Below are 17,145 nucleotides of genomic sequence, written 5' to 3'. Positions count from 1 at the left end.
GATCAGAAAGCTAACTAAGCGCAGTGTGGGGATGCTGAGCTCTGCTAGGGTGGCTGGTGGCTGGTGGGCACTTGGCACCTTAGCTTGGCACTTGGCAGCGCAGCAGACCCACATCCTTGCTTCCATCCAGCTCCCGCCTTTCTTGCATGCTCCGTATGCAAAGATCAACCTCCAAAACAGAGACCATGGCGAACCATGGCATTGGATATTTGCTAATGCGTCTTTAAACTTGCAATTGGATTGTCTCTGATGTCATCCAATTACGAGTTACAAGCTTGTTCATGGCTTTGATTCACTTTCCGTCAAACTTTTCATATTGGGGCTGAGGTTCTCGTTGCTTTCGAACTGACCCCTTTGAGATTCATCAGGTCACCAAAGCCATATTCAAGATTTGGCCAAACTCTCCTCAGAGCTAACGAAATACACGAGACGCGAAGTTCTGATATCCGAAGAGGCCAGAAATAGAGATGTCAAGCTTGCCCAGACTTCCAGAAACTCTCAAGCAGGACTGGTTTCAGCGTCCCCCGAGGAAATACTACGGACACAAAGGAGACGTTATCATCTCGAGCACCGCTGGGCACCCATTTCCTGTCCTCCGGAGCCATTGAGGTCTATGCACAATTTGAGCTTCAGTCCCCGTCCTGCGGCACTTGGCCACTTTCGCATCGTATACCTACCTTCCTGCACTCGCTTTGGAGGCAATGGTTAATCCCCAGCCTTACCGCGAATCCCAGGTGCGCAACAGCGCCACTGCCCCGGGATCACAAGACAGGTCTACCCATAAACAATTGACCATTCTCTGTCGTCCCTTGGACTCAACCCATAAGCGGCACCTTCTCCTCGTCTCCTTGGGCAGGTCTGGAATCGCGTTGTAGCCACCGATAGAGACCATGGCCTGAGATGCTGAGGGCCATGGCTGCACATGTTGCCCAAGGAAGATATCCCAGGAGTATCAGGTGCACGTCTGCTCCAACTGCGTACCCAGCAACGGCAGCGCCTGCGAGGAGAACGACATAAACGACAGCCTGGTACTGATCCTCGGTTTGTCGCCGGTGCGTGAATGAGGAGACACAGCAGCCGAAGACCAGACAGGAAAAGAGCAGGAGGCTAGGAGATGGTCGGAAGATGGAACCGTCGGCATGCTTTTCCACGATATGCTGCCCGGGTAACTGACGCCAGGGGGTTAGCCAGATCCTATACGGCAGCGCGGACGGCCTGGTACCGACTCTGTCATTGTATTCTCGAGACCCCTCATTTTGAATTGTGTACTCCCACGTCACGAAACTGCAAAGAGCAGCTATGCCGATCTCAAGCGTCTCGGATGCCCAACACCGATGCCCTGAGTCTCGTCGCGTCTTGCTGTCCTCTTGATACGAGCAGCATACTAGCAGCCGTGGATCCATTGGGGTAATGAGTGGCTATCAGGGAAAAGGCGCCTCGGGGTCTTTGCCAGGGGGGAGTTTGGATGCTGGCCCGCCAGGTTTCCAAAGCAGCCTCGACACTTTTCTCTCCGGCCCTGGGTGGGAGGCCTAATAAATACCACCTGGCGGGCGTCCTTTATCCCTCCGCAACTCCGGTCTGATCTGACGACCTCAGGATGCGATGCAGAGATCTCATGCTTTGCTATTCGGAGCCGTTGTTAGTTACACAGCCAATTCGCCCGGCAAACCGCACCTTGTCCCTGCACGGGATGCATGCAGCTGCTCGAATTCGGAAGTGTGCCTTAAGCAGCCGTCGACGGGCCTACATATCGTCACCCATGCAGTTCCAGCCCAAGGCGACTGGTTGGGCGCGAGCCCGTTGCCTCGTCGAAACCAAGGCTGACTGGCGGGCTGACAGCACTCACCGAGCTTCTGAGCTGTTGAACCAATCCCATCGTGAGGCAGCGCTGAGCCGCATTCGAAGGGGCTCTTTGCGGACCATGCGGACCACGGCGAACCAATTCGCCCACAATTGAAACATCGCAGTTCCTGTTGCCACTGCTCGATATCTCGGCCCGCTCTCTAGTCGAACGAATTGCAGAGCAGCCACATCAGTTCGAGCTCCCTGCTCGCGTTTTTCGCAATTGGCCCTTCCCCGCAGTTTCTTGCGCGGCAGCTCTCTGATGCAGACCGCAACTTCGCGAGTGTTCGAGAGGGCGCAGCAACAGCGATAGGTACAATACCCATGGTCCCAGAGAAAGATGCCGAAGCCTATCGATGACAACCGCACACCTGGTGGGGCTAGACTCTATTTACACCACGCCCTCCCAGCCTACCTTTGCCAAGTAGTCATTCACTGACCTTCGCTCCTTATTATCATTTGCTACCCGCTCATCAAACTCCGCTACGGCATCACTTTGCCCATTTGTTTGGGCAGAAATACTCAACAGCGTACCCTCATCGTCTCGAGCAGCCAGCGGCGAAGAAGAGATAGATATTCCATTTCCGCAGGGCGACAAAGCACCATCGCTATGGATCCTGCGTCACGCCCCAGATCCCCAGCTAATGACCTCCGCCATGCGCTCAAGGTCATGTCCTGTGGTGGAATGATCGGCACCGCTATTCTCTTCCCTCTCGCCAATGCAGAGGGACTCCCATTTCGATTTGTGTAAGGACCAGCAGCCTCATGTCGGGAGGGGCACTGACCCGAATCCAGCACGCTCGCTATATTCGTCATTACGGCGCTCGCCTTCCATGCTCTCCATCTTCAGCCATTCGTTAGGTGATGGCCGCCCGGAGAACCTTCAGCTCCGGGACGCTTGCTGACCCCACCGTCCAGATTCGGACCATTCACGGCGGCCGTGGCCATCCTGCTTCTAATCGTCGCAGTGCTGTCATCCGGGTCATCGAGAAAGGAGCTTATACCCTGGCTGCCGCTTTTTATTGTTGCGTCGAGCCTGATCACAGTCGCCCTCCACAAAATGGCACAGCACATGGCGCCGGGCCGGCTCTCGATTGCTGCCAATAGCGAGTGCGATTTCTCTGGCGTCTCAATTGGTGAGCGCTCAGAGTTGTCCCTAAGGACTATTCTCAGCCCGCAGGCGCCCGTGCCCGCGCTCGAGTCCAACCGTTTCAATCCTTTATATTTTGGCCGCTATGGGCCATCGTCTAGGACTTCCCAACGGACGACCACAACAGGCACCGGACTGTCGCTGTCTAGTGTTGAAGGTCAAGTCCAACCACATTGGGACTCCAGCATACGTCGCTTTTTCGCCCAGGATACCTCGCCGGGCCAGGCCTGCCCAGAAGAGACTCATGCTGTGAACAGCCAAGAGCCTGGTGGCGGCTTGGACTCGGACCCAGATTCTGATTCGGAGATTGGGACGGTGGAGTCAAGACGTCCTTTGCTCTAATCCAAGTGAGAGATGAGACGCCGGACAGACAGTACGCTCCTTCATTCAACATGGGGGCAAGCGCACATATGTATCAACATTGTTAACTTGGCCTCTTAATAGTGTATTCGGCCTCGCGACCATAGCCTTGCCAGATATAGCAAGAGGACCGGCCTCTTGCCCTATGCCTGTGGCATAACTAATACTCAATCGACCGTGGTCGCTTTGCTTTCGCTTCATGGAGATAGCTGCCCGGTCGGGGGCTTTGCCACAGCACCCGCCATCATTACCCTGTCCGCAGGGCGGCTTCTTTTTTGGCGCCAGAGCACCCTCTCTTTTCCTTCTCTCAATTTTTCTTTTTTTCCTCTCTCTGGGACGACACGTTGAGGACTGTCATGTTGCAGCAAAACTCATTGCCAATGGAGGCGACTCCTTTCGGAGACTTGTAGCGCCTTTTGCATTGGGGGCGAATTTGATTTCCGACCTACTGCACTACGTATCTAACATGGCATGGCTGGGAAATGGAATTGGTACGGAATGGGTACGGATCCGACGGCGGTTGCCGATATGTCACAAAGGAGCGATCAGGGAGAGAGTCGCTCACGATACTCCAGGCATAACTCTACGGGTTCAAGAAAAATGAGTCGACCATGAAACTGACATGGCCACTTCATTCCTCCCGACATGTACATAATATGGTTATGTCAAAACAAATGTTGTACATACACATTGGAAGTGTACATACACATGAAGACGACTACCACACGTTGTTCTGTTCGTTGTCGATCATGTTCTTCCACCCTGACCACTTTACCTAAGGGGGTGGATTTCCAGCTGTCATACTTTCCCTCCCTTGCTCAACAACTCGTCTAATCTGCTCTGGGAACGTCTGTCTATGTATTGTATCTTATTACGTACATACAAAGACGATTGCTGAGCTGTAGCAGTCACAAGGTCAGAGGGGTAGTTCTGCTAATGGTACATATTGTACCTGCGCTAGCTTGTTCAAGCGGGCTACCAGCGGTTACCCGCGGGCGTAGCCCCCAGCGCAACCCTGTCATTGACTCTTATCGACACCGAAGACACCGACACCGCTTCTCCAACCTCCCTGATACAACCTATTATCATATCTCAACGATCAGGACTGTCTGCATATGTATTGTCTTGATATCAATAACAAGCATTTGCTATTGCCAAACAATATACGGATATTCAACATAAATTATCAGCATCCTGCTTTCAGAAGACACATCTCCGTCTGCACCGATCACACCGCTCCGCACCCGATCGCGATGCGGGGCGTTATCCGATTCCGGGCCGGCGCTCTCCGGGAAACTCGGCACTCAACCTCCGCTTCCACATCTCCTGCGGCATGCTTCCTAGACCGCAGCGGTGTTGTCAGGGATAGCCATTTACGCCTCCGGGCTCTGGCGGGGGCCGCTTGCAGTTTCCATTCAAGTTCCCGGGACCGCTCCGAGACGCTCGGCACGGCAGCCAAGCTGCCCGATGCTGAGCCCGTTGCCCCCGTGCCACCCCAGCAGCGGCGCCTCACCGTCGCCGACGTCCTGGAAAGGCGGGCCAAGGCAGGACGGTTGGTGGCGCCGACGGCGGCGTACAGCGATGCGGATATGTTCAAAGCGCCCGTCTGTTAACCCTAACCCTTTCAGTCCGTGTCGATCTGCACCCCCCTACCCTACCCCTTTTCGCAGCCAATGTGCATGATACAGGCCCAACAATAAGTATATGCTGACCCAGGCACTTTGCTTTTTGCAAACAGACAATAGGGAAGCCCAAAGCCAAGCGGTGGGACCGTACGCTCCCTTGTTCCCCCTTAAGATAACCACCGAGACCAAAGTACTGACACGCCTCCCTAGACCATCTTAGCCAGGAATCCCTCCTCCGCGAGCCGTGCAAACTAAAGCAGGCGGCCAAGCACCTCAAGAAGCCCGGCTTGATCTCTCTAGGCGGCGGGCTGCCCTGCCCAGAGTACTTCCCGATCGAGTCACTGAGCATGCGGGTCCCGCGGGCCTCCAACTTCTCCCCATCCCCGGAGCCGTCCCCGGCAACAGCACTAAACGAGGAGACGGTCCAGATCGGTAAGTACGACGCGACGCATCCGCCGCAGCGGAGCGAGTACGACCTGTCGATCGGGCTCAACTACGGGCAGGCCAACGGGTCGGCGCAGCTGATGCGCTTCGTGACGGAGCACGTCGAGCTGGTCGGGTTAGCGCCCCCTTACGCCGACTGGCGCACCTGCCTGACGGTGGGGAGCACCTCGGCCCTCGAGACGGCGCTGCGCATGCTGTGCGACGGCCCCGGGCGGGGGGACGCCCTGCTCACGGAGGAGTACTCGTTCTCGACGGCGCTCGAGACGGCCGCGCCCCTCGGAGTCAAGGTCGTCGGCGTGCCCATGGACGACCAGGGCCTCCTCCCGGAGGAAATGGATCGGATCCTGCGCAATTGGCCTATCGGTACCAGGAGGCCTCATGTCCTGTACACAGTTCCCTCGGGCCAGAACCCGACGGGCGCGACGCAGGGCGAGGCTCGCAGGCGGGAGATATACGAGGTGTGCCGGAAGCACGACGTATTCATCATCGAGGACGAGCCGTACTACTACCTGCAGATGCAGGCGCCCGGGACGGCGCCGCCGCGGACCGTGGACGAGTTTGTTGACTCGCTGATTCCCTCGCTGCTCAGCATGGATGTGGACGGGAGGGTGCTCCGCATGGATTCTTTTTCCAAGGTGGTCGTGCCGGGCGCGAGGCTGGGCTGGGTGACGGCGTCGGAGCAGATCGTTGAGCGGTACATCCGGCACGCCGAGGTGGCGAACCAAGGGCCGAGCGGCTTCTCGCAGGTGATTATGCATAAGCTGCTGGACGAGACATGGGGACATGAGGGGTACCTGCGATGGCTCATGCATTTGAGGATGGAGTACACGAAGAGGAGGAACGTCATCGTGGCGGCGTGCGAGAGGTTCTTGCCGAGGGAGATTGTGAGCTGGAATTCACCGCAGGCCGGCATGTTTGTGAGTCGATTTCTTTTCCGCCCCTGATTTGGGCTTTTGTCGGGTGGGCTTACTGACTTGTTCTGATGTGGCTGGCAGCACTGGTTGAAAATAAACCATGAGCTACACCCTCACAGCTCGAGCAAGAGCATTCTGGAGATAGAAGAGGAGATCTTCGACAGCTGCCTGGAGAAGGGCGTGCTTGTTGCCCGCGGGTCCTGGTTCCGCGCCGAACAAGACACGGCGCCGAGAGGTCTGTTCTTCAGGGCTACGTTTGCCGCGGCTACGCCCGAAAACATGACCGAGGCGATCAGGCGGTTTGGTGAGGCCATCAGGGAGAGTTACAAGCTGTGACGGGTTCAAAGAACAGCAACGCAAGGCTACTTCATCAGTTTGGTTTTGTTGGAGCTGAGAGTTGATAAGGTAGATGAAGGTGAGCCATCCTAGCAAGCCTTGACATACAGAGTAGATTGACCTGCAGACGGAGTGGAGGTGAACAATCCGAACGCCTTCCTTCTGTTGGGTTCCGAGGCTAAGGTGCCTTAGCAATTGCCTCCATAGTGCCTTCCCAGTTTTGGTGCTCCGACATAAAGCCATCCCTACTATTAACACACGATCTTGCATACCCAAGTTTCGAGCAGATTCCCACTCAACCCGACCGAGGGTAAAGCCATTCAACCAAACCACAGAAAATACAACCGAAAAAGACCCAAAATGGAAAAGAAAAGAAACGATCCTACCACACTCAGCTCGTCTTCGTACTATTATTAGCCTCCCAAAAGGCAACCTTGACGCCATCCGCAGGCTGCAGAACAATGTCGGCCTTCATGGTCGGGTTCCCGCCGTCAATCTCAACCATGTAATTGTCAATGCGGTCGTAGCGCTGGAACAGCCGCGTCAGCACGTAACTCATCTCGGTCAGGGCGAACTGCTGGCCGATGCAGATCCGCGGCCCGCCGTTGAAGGGTATGTACTGCCAGGCCCGCGGCTGCCAGTGGAACCAGCGGTCCGGGCTGAAGACGTCGACGGGCGCAAACTTGTCGCTCACGGGAGGGTACAGGTCCTCGCGCCGCTGCATCACCAGCGTCGAGTAGGCGATGGGCGTGTCCTTGAGTACCTTCACAGGCTGCGACCCGTCCGGCCCACCGCCCCGCGGGAGTGTCGTGTCTTTGAGAGCGAGCCGCACGCTGTGGTGAGATCGGGGTTAGTCAATACGATCCTGCTGTGTGGGGAGCGGGAAGGGGGCGACATACTTGAACGGGACAATAGGGTACAGCCGCAGCGTCTCGTTCATCACGTTCTGCAGGTATTTCATGCTCTTGAGGTCCTCGTACGTGGGCGGCCTGGTCGGCCCGACGACCGATAGGATCTCTTCGCGCAGCTTACGAAGGCACTCCGGGTGCCTCGCAAGTTCATAGATGGTCCACGAGAGTGTGCAGGCCGTCGTGTCGCGCCCGGCCAGCAGCACGGCGATCAACTGGTCACGGAGGACCTTGCGGTCGCGCGTGAAGCCGGCGAGGGCGTGGAGGAAGGTGTATCCCGAGTCGCCCTTGCCCTTGCCGGCGAGTTCGTCAGGGTTGAGACGCAGCGTGCGCTCAATGTACCGGTCGATGAGGCTGTTGATGACCTTCATGTTCCGGCGGAAGTTCTGGCGGGGCAGAAGCCCATTGAGCGGCCCCAAACGGGAGATGAGGGCTTGGATCCGCTGCACTTCGGCAAAGGCGTCGGCGAATTCCTGCCGTGGGGTGCTGTGAGAGAGATTAGATCATCAGCGGGTTGACGGCCCCTCGAAGCAAACGAGTATCAACAAACGAACCTGAGTGATTTGACGTCCTCGCCCAGGAGAAAGTCGGTGGCGGCGTCCAGGGTGTAACGGAAAAACAGGTCCATCATGTCGACGGGCTTCCCGTTGCCGGCCTCAACATCAACGGCCTGGTTCTCACCATTCAGAGCCCCCCCATTTGCGATGGCGCGGATCAGGGTCTGTATGTGGCTCTCAAACACGTGCAGGTCACTGACGCGGTCCCTGATGAACTGCGGCCGGATCAGCTGGCGGCTGTTGTGCCAAAGGCTGCCGTCGGTGGTGAAGATGCTGTCGCCGAGGAAGTCCTTCCACTCCTGATGGAAGGGCTCCCCCTTTCCATAATCCCCGAACTGGGTAGCTAGGATGGCCTTGATATTCTCCGGGTCGACGGTGAAGACGATGCGCCGCCCGGCCAGGCGGCACTCTGCCGTGTCACCCCTGGCATAGGCGAAAAGGGACCTCCAGAAAGGGAGCGTCTCGTGTCTGTATGATGCGCGAATATTCTTGTAGATGCAGTCGAGACCTGCGCTGTCTTAGCCAACCTTCCTCATCTTTCCCTTCGCCACTGCAGATCAGGTCGGTCTCTAATACAGAGAAGCATACTCACCGAAAGGAGCAACAGACCTGGTTTTGGGAGGTCTTGCCCCGGGCATCTTCGCCAGCTTCATATCCTCCCTCAGCGGCTTTACTACGAGAACATTCAGGATATAACTCAGCAGCAGGCCTGGCACCAGGACCAGGACCGACCTGAGCGTGACATGCTCAACGAGTGTTTCGATTAACCCCATTCCGGCAAAGGGCTCCAGGGAGCTGAGTACGACGCCGAGGTACTCAATGCCTCGTGAAATGCGAGCTTTTCCAAGTCAGCGGCGTGGAGGGTTGGAAATGTCAAGAAACTTAGGACAGCTTCTTCTCTTTTCCCGGCTATGACGTTTTCGCAAAGGACTCGCTGGTAACAAAAGGTGCGTCACAGATTCTCGACGGGTGGAACAGTGAACAGCAGTACCTCCATGATGTGGGAAGCACCCCTAGCTTATACTTAAGAAAGGCACACCTAGGATGGAAAAGGGGAGCTAAACTTCTATTAAAGGTCTAAGTTGACAACGGCGGGGGAGCGGACATGGTGCACTGGCTGAATTCCATGATGTACTGTACACTATCGGGTAACCATCTGTCCACCTTGGACAAACGGCACGGTGGAGAAGGCCGAGGAGGCATACATTACGACGCTGATAGCCCTCCTGGTTGGGATGTAAGTATGTACTGTACAGGTACCGTTGGCAGCGAAGTCTCCGGAACAGCGACGAAACTGGTTCTGTTACGACTGTATCAGCGCCCAGAAAGTTCGCATCCCGCGGGCCCGTCCTACCACGTTCAAGATTCGTCGGTGATATACGTGGTACAAGACTCAAAGACTGTAACCAACAACTCTCTGAGCCTCAGGTTCCCGCTTCTGGCCACCCACCGGTTCCTGGTTATACGTGTCCACGACGCAGCTCTGTGGCCTTGTGACTATCCGTGGATGCTTGGAGGGTGCAGATCAAGGACCGGCCTGAGTAGTGTCTGGGCCGCGTTATGAAATTCATGACCAAGATGGCAATGCCGAGGCTATCGGGGAGCAAGCGATTTCAGGCCTCCAATGGCAGGGAATGCATATCGACTTACAATGTCCAACAGAAAATCATGTGCCTTGTTCTACACAATTGTATTTTTCCTGGCGAGACCAGCCAAACATCAAACAATATCTGGTTGGAACACCTTGAGAGAAAAAAATGTCAAATAACTGTTAGCTGCCCACAACCGGCGCAGATCTGATAGGAATGTCTGTGTGGTTGCGCTAACGGCAAAATTGAACGCTCGGCAGTGTTCCGGCTCCAGCGAATCGCGGCTCCAGCTCTCGCTTAAGTTCACCTGGCTCGCCAGGTAAATTACCAATACAATACGGAATAGTGAATTGGACTTCCAACACCGAATGCTGAGCACACAACCTACCTAGTATGAGTCAGTACTGTATACTCCGTACATCGTATAGGTAACAGTGCACGACGCGATGGTGAAAGGAAGCCATTTATTGAGCCATTGCATCTCCCATTGGACCGGGTGGTGTGTAGTATGGTACTTGAACCTGAAGCTAGGATAAAGATCTGACTGCATATCGGTAACCCATGCCTGACTAAAAACAGAGGACTCCTCTCGGCCGAAACTTCTACCAAGAGACCAATTACAGGTTCTGCCCTATCCAGCCATACTCAAGACTTTTGGATGTCTTGAAATTAACCACGTCACTGAGCAACTCTGACTCAAGCCTCGTCTTCTCATACATAATCAACGTTACCGGCTTACGCGTCTCAGGGTTCCGCGGACGGGATTCCAGCCTGTGTAAAGGCGCGAGATGAGCGAGCGGCTGTGCGGCACCGGTATAGAACGTTAAGGGATCCGCGGACCGCCGAAATGGGAGATAGGCGTGATAGGTGAGGTTGGCGCCATCGCACGGAGTCACGCCGGCAAAGATGCTTGGGCCCCCTTTGCCGACCTAGGCAGAGCGATCGGACCGTCGGGCAATCAATCTGCTCCGCGTCTTACCCGGACGTACTGACGGTAAGTATGTAAGTAAGTATGTACAGTTACAAGTACAACCCACAAGTGGTGCCCTTGACTCACAGAAACATTATTCAGAAAGGAGGGCGCACGCCAGTTGATTTCCGGCTTGTTGGACTTTATAACTTATTAAGGTAGTTGGCTCGCTATCTCGCAAAGTTTGAGTTTCCAAGAATCACCTGCCCAGAATCCAAGCGACTCAGCGTTCCAATGGCTCCCCAAGTCCATAATCAAAATCTCCGCTCCCAACCGACCCCTCTAACTCCTTCCCGCCCAACCGATCATACTCTCATGCTGTCATGCCAAAACGTCCGAGGAAAAAAAGGATGAATGAACGAAGAGAAATAAAAACAAGACAAAACCCTCCCCTCACGCAGGATACTCGCACTCCTTGGGGCTGCCCTGGGTGCAAAACATCATCTGGATGGGCGAGGCGCGCACGCCGTTGAGCACCATCCTCTCGCGGAACTCGTTGAGCCTGGGCGTGGCCTCCATCTGGCTGCGGTTCTGGCCCGTCGCCGGGTCGATCCGTCCGGACCACAGCACCTCGCCCGCGGCGCTGGCCCGCGGCCACACGAGCGTGTCCAGGTTGGCCGGGTCGATGGTCTCGCTCCACACGGCCACCTCGCCGCCCAGCACCAGCTTGGCCTGCTCCTCCGTCAGCCCGGCCGTCGGGTCGTGCGAGTAGATGAGCTTCCAGTTCTTGACCGGGTTGCACCAGTCGTTGAAGGGGTAGCCAATGACATAGGCTGCGCCGTTGTCAAACGAGAGCCATTGTCCGCGGCCGCAGTCGAGGTACTTTTGGGTGGGTTTTTGTCAGCCTGGGGGAAATGATTCGGAAGGTAGTAGTATACTCACCCAGAAGTTGTAGTTGCTGTCAATCACCTTGTGGCCCAGCTCGGTGACCTTCTTGACCGATTCGCCGCCCAGCCACGTCTGGACCACGGTATCCTTGTCCATGGTGACGTTCCAGTCGAGCGGAATCTCCTCCCACGTCATGGGCGTCAGGCCGGCCGCCCTGACGCGCGCGTGCTGCGTGTCGATGAACTTCTGCAGCAGGGGCTGCAGCACGGCCGAGTCGTTGGAGCGGATGCCCTCGTCCAGCATCGAGTCGTTCTTGTTTAGCTCGTCACCGCCCGTGTGGAAGTAGGCCGAGTAAGGGGCCAGGCGCGGGAGCAGGTCGTCGAACAGCGTCTTCAGGAAGGCGTCGACGCCCGTGTTGTTCAGCTTGAAGGCGCCACACGGCGGCTGCGCGCACCACCAGTAGTAGGGCTGCTCGTTGTAGGCTACGATGAGCTCCGGGTGCGACAAGGACACTACGCCAATGTGGCCGGGCATGTCGATCTCGAAGTACACCTCCACGCCGCGTTGAGCGCCGTAGGTTTGTATCCTCTGGACGTCCTGGGGCGAGTACGTCAGGGAGGGATGGTGGGCGCCCTTCTCCGAGACTTCGGGCAAGGCGGGAATGACAAGCGGCCACGACTGCGAGTCCGTCACGTGGACGTGCAGCCGGTTCATCTTGTTCCAGGACATGGCGTCGATGGTCCGCAGGATATCGTCCACGGGGAAGAAGTGGCGGGCCGTGTCGAGCATGATGCCGCGGTGGGGGAACTTGGGCGCGTCCTGGATGGCAACAGGGGCGTACGGCGTGTACCAGAAGGTGCCCGCCGAGTGCTGGTAGAACAGCTGCGAGAAGGTCTCGAGGCCGCGGAGCACTCCGATGGACGAGACGGCGGTTAGCTGGACGTCTCCCTCGGCGCTCACCGTGAGGTTGTACGACTCGTCGACCTCGCCGGCCAGGGGCTTGAATGCGCTGGGCTGGTCCTCGCCTGTCTGGACAATCTGGAGCGTTTGCAGCCATTTCTGGCCTTGTGCGAGGTCCGGCTCAAACTTGGACCCTGGCTTGTGCATCTGCCACGGCACGAACTTGCTGTTAAAAATGCCCGCGAGAGTCCTGGACACAGCCGCCTGGACCACCTCCTTGCTGGTCAGGCTGCTCGGTGAGTATCCATATGTGTATGGGACCTGTTGGGACATCCAATATTCAGTATCCAGATCCTCGGCAAGGCAACCATGCTCACGAGAGGAAGACCAGCGTACAAATGCTCCATTATATGTAATGCGGATGTTCTGATGCAGATACAGGACCTGGCTGCCTTTGGTGAAGCTCTGCGGCGCTGGCCATATGGCGGCAACAGGGTGCAGGGCGATGACCGCCAAGCAGAGAAAAGAAGGTAATAGTGAGAGCATGACGACGGCTTAATAGCAGCTCATGTGTTTGTCGGGGTCTCAAGGACTGGCGAGGAAATGCCCGTCAAGAGGGAGTGAGACCCGATGTTATGAGAGCGGAGGAGTGAGTGAGTGACGGAGACAGGTAAAGGAAGCTTGATTGTTATTATTACATATACACGTTGCGACTTTGGTTGAAGGGCTCAATCGGGTATATTAAGGGGACAATCCGCAGATGGAATGTAGCGTTGGGTGGTTGGCTGACAGGGCCTCAATCAATCCATCCATGCACCGTAGCACTGCAGACAGGATGGACGCAGCCCGGGAGTGGCAGAGAGTGGCTACGTGGGAAGAGAAGCCCAGATCATGCGTGTCCTGCGGCCCGAATATCGGTTGCTGGATGGACGGTGGACGGTGAATGGATGGCGAGATGGGACGACAGGCTCGTCCCAGCTGTGACTCTGTAAGGTGTTGTTTGCTTGTGCAATGCAACGGCGGGGGCGAAGATCCTCTGCGGCCTTACGGACGACGGCTCTGACAATCCCACCTGCCTGGATCCAGCAAGTAAAAGCACAAGCCCAAGCGAACGATGTATATGTAGTATTAACCGCAAAAAGCTGTTTGCGCGTCTTGTCTCCTTCCCCTGCAGCGTCCAAAGTTGTGAACGCGATGGTGAGAAGTTGCTGATCTGAATCTCTCTAAGCCGCTAACTTATCGTTCAAGACGTGGCGCAACGTTACGTCTGCACCCCAGACGCGGCGAGCTACACCACTTTCAGAACCCCTCCTCAGATTCATCCACGTCTTGGGTCTCCATGGGTTGCTGCGCCTTTCGGCCTTGAGGGTGTCGCCTGCCTTTTCAGAGTCCTTGGCGTCTGGGGAAGCGATCTAGCAATCTCGATGGCGCCTGGCCAAGCGATAGAAGAATGCCATCTCCTTGCACCTGCGGTTACGTGCGAAAATCATCTTTTGGCTAGCGCATGAGCGTTCCGTAGCTCTTGTTGCACTACAGCACAACACTGAGAGCCATTGCAGCCTGCAAAGTTCCAGGAGGCCACTGGAACCTAAGGCGAGTGATATCAAGATCGGTCCAGTGATTATAACATGACTTGCAGCAGGCTGAAGCTACTCCGTACAATACACACAAATAACTCTAGACGTACTGTATTATTTGTGTATCCAGTGTAGAGTGGCTGCACCTCGTTTCCATTGCTCTTCAAGCTGGATACCTGAGTGGAAGACGTCAGCGTGCATAATATTAAAGTTCTGAGCCTGGATGTTGACTGCCGGCAGGGCGGGACATGAGCGGGATCTTTAACGCTCGGCACCGTGTGGAGAGCGCTCTCGTATTTACGGATAGTTCGCAGTCTTTACAAGTCTTAGACCGGGACTTTTGACGCAAGAGACACACCAGCCACAACGACTTCGCTAAATGAGATCACGTGACTAGTCCGTTATTAAGCAGCCACTCACAAAGATTCTAGCCACTTCCTAGCCACACTATTTACCGGGCCATACTGTAGTTTCGCACCTTGCAGCTTGAATTCTTTCACTTCACCCGCCAACCTCAAATTGCATCCCCTTGACGAACGCATCTACCCGAGACAGCGTGTATCCATCGTATGGCGCATTGTTTCCTGTAGATTCCGTTTCTCTTTATTTTGGACCGTTTTGCGCGCTCAGGGACATCGCCACGGTCGCGTTTCGAGGCTTGCCTTGGCCACCACAACTCCAAACCGAGCCTTGCCCGAGCTTCGATATCGACCTTGCGCAGCCGGAGACGTCAACTTCTTCCCATCAGCGCTTCTGATATCCACCAACCTCAATCAGCGACCCCTTCGCATCATAGCCGGATCAGCTATTCGCAAACATGTCTGTCGAGGTTGCGGCCGGCACCCCGCTTGCGGATGCTCTTAATGTGGCCATCCAAGGCAAAATTGCCGAACTAGGATGGGCCAACCCTGGCGCCGAAGGCTCAGCTATGTCCGAGTACTTTGTACTCATGTTGGCTAACGGCAAGACTGAGTCTGAGATCGCCAGCGAAATCGCCGGAGACCTATTGGGGCTCGGCCCCGAAGACCAGACTGCTCCTGCTTTCGCGAAATGGCTGTTTGAGCAAGTCAATGCCCTCAGCGCTCAACTAGGGTCCGGCGCCCCGCAACAGCATTCCGACGCCATGGACGGGCTAAAGGAAGAAGCGACGGATGGTTCTCTGGACGTTAGCATGGATTCTACACCAGACGCCGCCACAGGGTTGAATGCGTAGGTCTTTCTGTCACCCCCCTGCTGATAATTCTGTCATGCTAACGAAAAGCAGACCCACTGGACCAAAGGCGATGCGGAACGGCAATATTCGTGGCGGCCGAGAGAAGCGCATGATGGGTCAAATCAACCGCGCACTGGACCGGACTCATGACTCTGTTCTTCACAGAGTCCGCAACCAGTCCGGAAACGAAAGGATCGGGAGGGGCCCACCAGCTGGGCCGAGGATGGGCGTAGGTAGACAGCCTCGGACCACCAACGCCCGCGCTACAAACATTTCGGTTGGTTTGGCAGGCATGGGCATGGGCGGTATGCCTGGCGTCCCCCCGGCTGCTATGAATGGAATGGGCGGAGTGAGTCCCGCGAACGGCGTTGGCTATATCGCACCGGATATTCTCGCCATGATGGAGCAACAGAACCGCATGTTGCAGCAGATGCAGCAACAGCTCCTTATGCAACAAAATAGCATAGCACACCAGGGTGGACATGGTCATGGCAAACCGCCGTTCGACCGGGGCGGGAGACAGAGCCACTTTCGGCGCGGCGGGGCTCACCATCAGCACAATGGTCACTCACTCCAGCAAAAACCACAACAATCCGAAGCAGGCCAAGCCGAGGCGTTATCGCAGGGCGAAGGGGCCGAGCAGGCGAAGCGCGAAGCACCGAATCCGGACGAGACTGTTTGCCGGTTCAACTTGCGCTGCCAGAATAAGGACTGCAAGTTTGCGCATCAGTCACCGGCGGCACCGCCCGGCATTACCATCGACCTCAAGGACGTCTGCAGTTACGGCGTCGCTTGCAAGAATCGAAAGTGTGTCGGCCGTCACCCGTCACCAGCCACCAAGGTGGCGCACCAGAGCGAGCAGGATTGCAAGTTCTTCCCCAACTGCGCGAACCCTCACTGCCCGTTCCGGCATCCCACCATGCCCGCCTGCCGGAACGGCGGCGAATGCAAGGTGCCAAATTGCAAGTTTACGCACATCAAGACGCCATGCAAGTACCGCCCATGCACCAACCGCAACTGCCCTTTCATGCACGAGGAGGGCCAACGGGGCACCTTCCATGACAAGGTGTGGACTGCAGACGAGGCGAAGGAGCACGTCAGCGAGAGGAAGTTTGTTGATGAGAGCGCTCCCGAGGATTTGGTTCTTCCCGGGTCAGAGGAGCATCACTTTGATACTGGAACAGCGGAGGTCATGATCTAGATTGTATGAGCGGGGAGGACGGCAGGGGGCAACAGGATGGGTCGGTTCAAGGAACGAGAAAATGGATGACAAGATACCCTTCAGAACTGGAGACGAATGCCTTGTGGTACAGGAACGGATGGTATCTGAAGGCTGTAAGCTTTGTCCTGTATGTATATTACTACCACGTTACGGCGTTCAGGAGAGGAAGGGAATGCATTAGGTTAGATGCACTTGGACTGGGGAATCTGAAGGGCGGTACCTTTCTTCTGGCCACAGCTTGTTGTTTGTCCCCTAATCACAGCGGATGGGGGCCCAAGTAGGGTTCAGAAGCGTCTCTGGCTAGAATTCAGGTTACAGCCGCATGCTCTACTTGCCGTCAACCTCGGTGACGCGATCCTCAGCGTTTAGGTTTTCACGGAGCGATTTTCCACGCCTGACAGCGGGTAAGGTACCCCGACTCTTATCGACACTTCCCTGCCTATCTCGTGATGGAAATATTGCCTTACTGTATTCTGCGCGGATAGGCTGATACTGATCGCCCTGTAACTGTATCGTCCTTATACTTGCACTCATAGACACGCAGTACTGTGCTTACATACCTGACCTGTATGTGATCCATTGGGATCAAGTGTTCCTGATTACTGCAGCAGATGTCTATGTACCTAAGGTGGTCTGGGATTTCTGAATTCCTAGTTTCAATCACGCCACTTTCGGCACTGTATTGTATGTATGTATGTACAGTACAGTAC

At 55.9% G+C, this 17,145-nt stretch overlaps 8 protein-coding genes across 8 annotated transcripts; 5 read left to right on the top strand and 3 right to left on the bottom strand.

Annotated features, from left to right (window-relative positions):
* Position 1: 1 nt before the first annotated feature.
* On the top strand, positions 2-613 carry N656DRAFT_780072 (uncharacterized protein). Its single transcript, XM_064815310.1, has one exon. The coding sequence runs from the start codon at positions 32-34 to the stop codon at positions 248-250; it is 219 nt and encodes a 72-aa protein (XP_064669504.1). The 5' UTR covers positions 2-31; the 3' UTR covers positions 251-613.
* A 202-nt stretch (positions 614-815) lies between these two features.
* N656DRAFT_837446 (uncharacterized protein) lies at positions 816-1,749 on the bottom strand (the record flags this gene model as incomplete). The annotated part of the gene is made up of 2 exons (XM_064818828.1): positions 1,227-1,749; positions 816-1,169 (listed from the first exon to the last, which is right to left on the bottom strand). Exons 1-2 carry the CDS (start codon positions 1,401-1,403, stop codon positions 816-818), a joined length of 531 nt encoding a protein of 176 aa, XP_064669503.1. The 5' UTR covers positions 1,404-1,749.
* Positions 1,750-2,452: 703 nt separating this feature from the next.
* N656DRAFT_790084 (uncharacterized protein) lies at positions 2,453-3,334 on the top strand (the record flags this gene model as incomplete). Its single annotated transcript, XM_064816844.1, has 3 exons — positions 2,453-2,589; positions 2,638-2,703; positions 2,761-3,334. 3 exons carry the CDS (start codon positions 2,453-2,455, stop codon positions 3,332-3,334), a joined length of 777 nt encoding a protein of 258 aa, XP_064669502.1.
* A 108-nt stretch (positions 3,335-3,442) lies between these two features.
* N656DRAFT_130913 (uncharacterized protein) lies at positions 3,443-4,122 on the top strand. Its single transcript, XM_064808581.1, has one exon. It carries the CDS (start codon positions 3,552-3,554, stop codon positions 3,954-3,956), a length of 405 nt encoding a protein of 134 aa, XP_064669501.1. The 5' UTR covers positions 3,443-3,551; the 3' UTR covers positions 3,957-4,122.
* Positions 4,123-4,605: 483 nt separating this feature from the next.
* Positions 4,606-6,671, top strand: N656DRAFT_769086 (PLP-dependent transferase; the record flags this gene model as incomplete). Its single annotated transcript, XM_064813674.1, has 4 exons — positions 4,606-4,956; positions 5,091-5,124; positions 5,188-6,338; positions 6,417-6,671. The coding sequence occupies 4 exons, from the start codon at positions 4,606-4,608 to the stop codon at positions 6,669-6,671; spliced, it is 1,791 nt and encodes a 596-aa protein (XP_064669500.1).
* Positions 6,672-7,062: 391 nt separating this feature from the next.
* On the bottom strand, positions 7,063-8,909 carry N656DRAFT_711038 (cytochrome P450; the record flags this gene model as incomplete). The annotated part of the gene is made up of 4 exons (XM_064811721.1): positions 7,063-7,504; positions 7,571-8,065; positions 8,134-8,644; positions 8,729-8,909. 4 exons carry the CDS (start codon positions 8,907-8,909, stop codon positions 7,063-7,065), a joined length of 1,629 nt encoding a protein of 542 aa, XP_064669499.1.
* A 1,882-nt stretch (positions 8,910-10,791) lies between these two features.
* Positions 10,792-13,076, bottom strand: N656DRAFT_130372 (glycoside hydrolase family 20 protein). The gene is made up of 2 exons (XM_064808579.1): positions 11,578-13,076; positions 10,792-11,517 (listed from the first exon to the last, which is right to left on the bottom strand). Exons 1-2 carry the CDS (start codon positions 12,967-12,969, stop codon positions 11,089-11,091), a joined length of 1,821 nt encoding a protein of 606 aa, XP_064669498.1. The 5' UTR covers positions 12,970-13,076; the 3' UTR covers positions 10,792-11,088.
* Positions 13,077-14,464: 1,388 nt separating this feature from the next.
* Positions 14,465-16,773, top strand: N656DRAFT_754636 (uncharacterized protein). Its single transcript, XM_064813082.1, has 2 exons — positions 14,465-15,209; positions 15,265-16,773. The coding sequence occupies exons 1-2, from the start codon at positions 14,818-14,820 to the stop codon at positions 16,412-16,414; spliced, it is 1,542 nt and encodes a 513-aa protein (XP_064669497.1). The 5' UTR covers positions 14,465-14,817; the 3' UTR covers positions 16,415-16,773.
* The last annotated feature ends 372 nt before the right edge of the window (positions 16,774-17,145 follow it).

This window comes from Canariomyces notabilis (genome assembly GCF_033297395.1).
Source record: "Canariomyces notabilis strain CBS 508.74 unplaced genomic scaffold N656scaffold_13, whole genome shotgun sequence".
In the NCBI taxonomy this organism is placed as follows: Eukaryota; Fungi; Ascomycota; class Sordariomycetes; order Sordariales; family Chaetomiaceae; genus Canariomyces; species Canariomyces notabilis.
The sequence above is the reverse complement of the archived record's forward strand: the minus strand, read 5'-3'. Positions and strand labels throughout refer to the sequence as shown.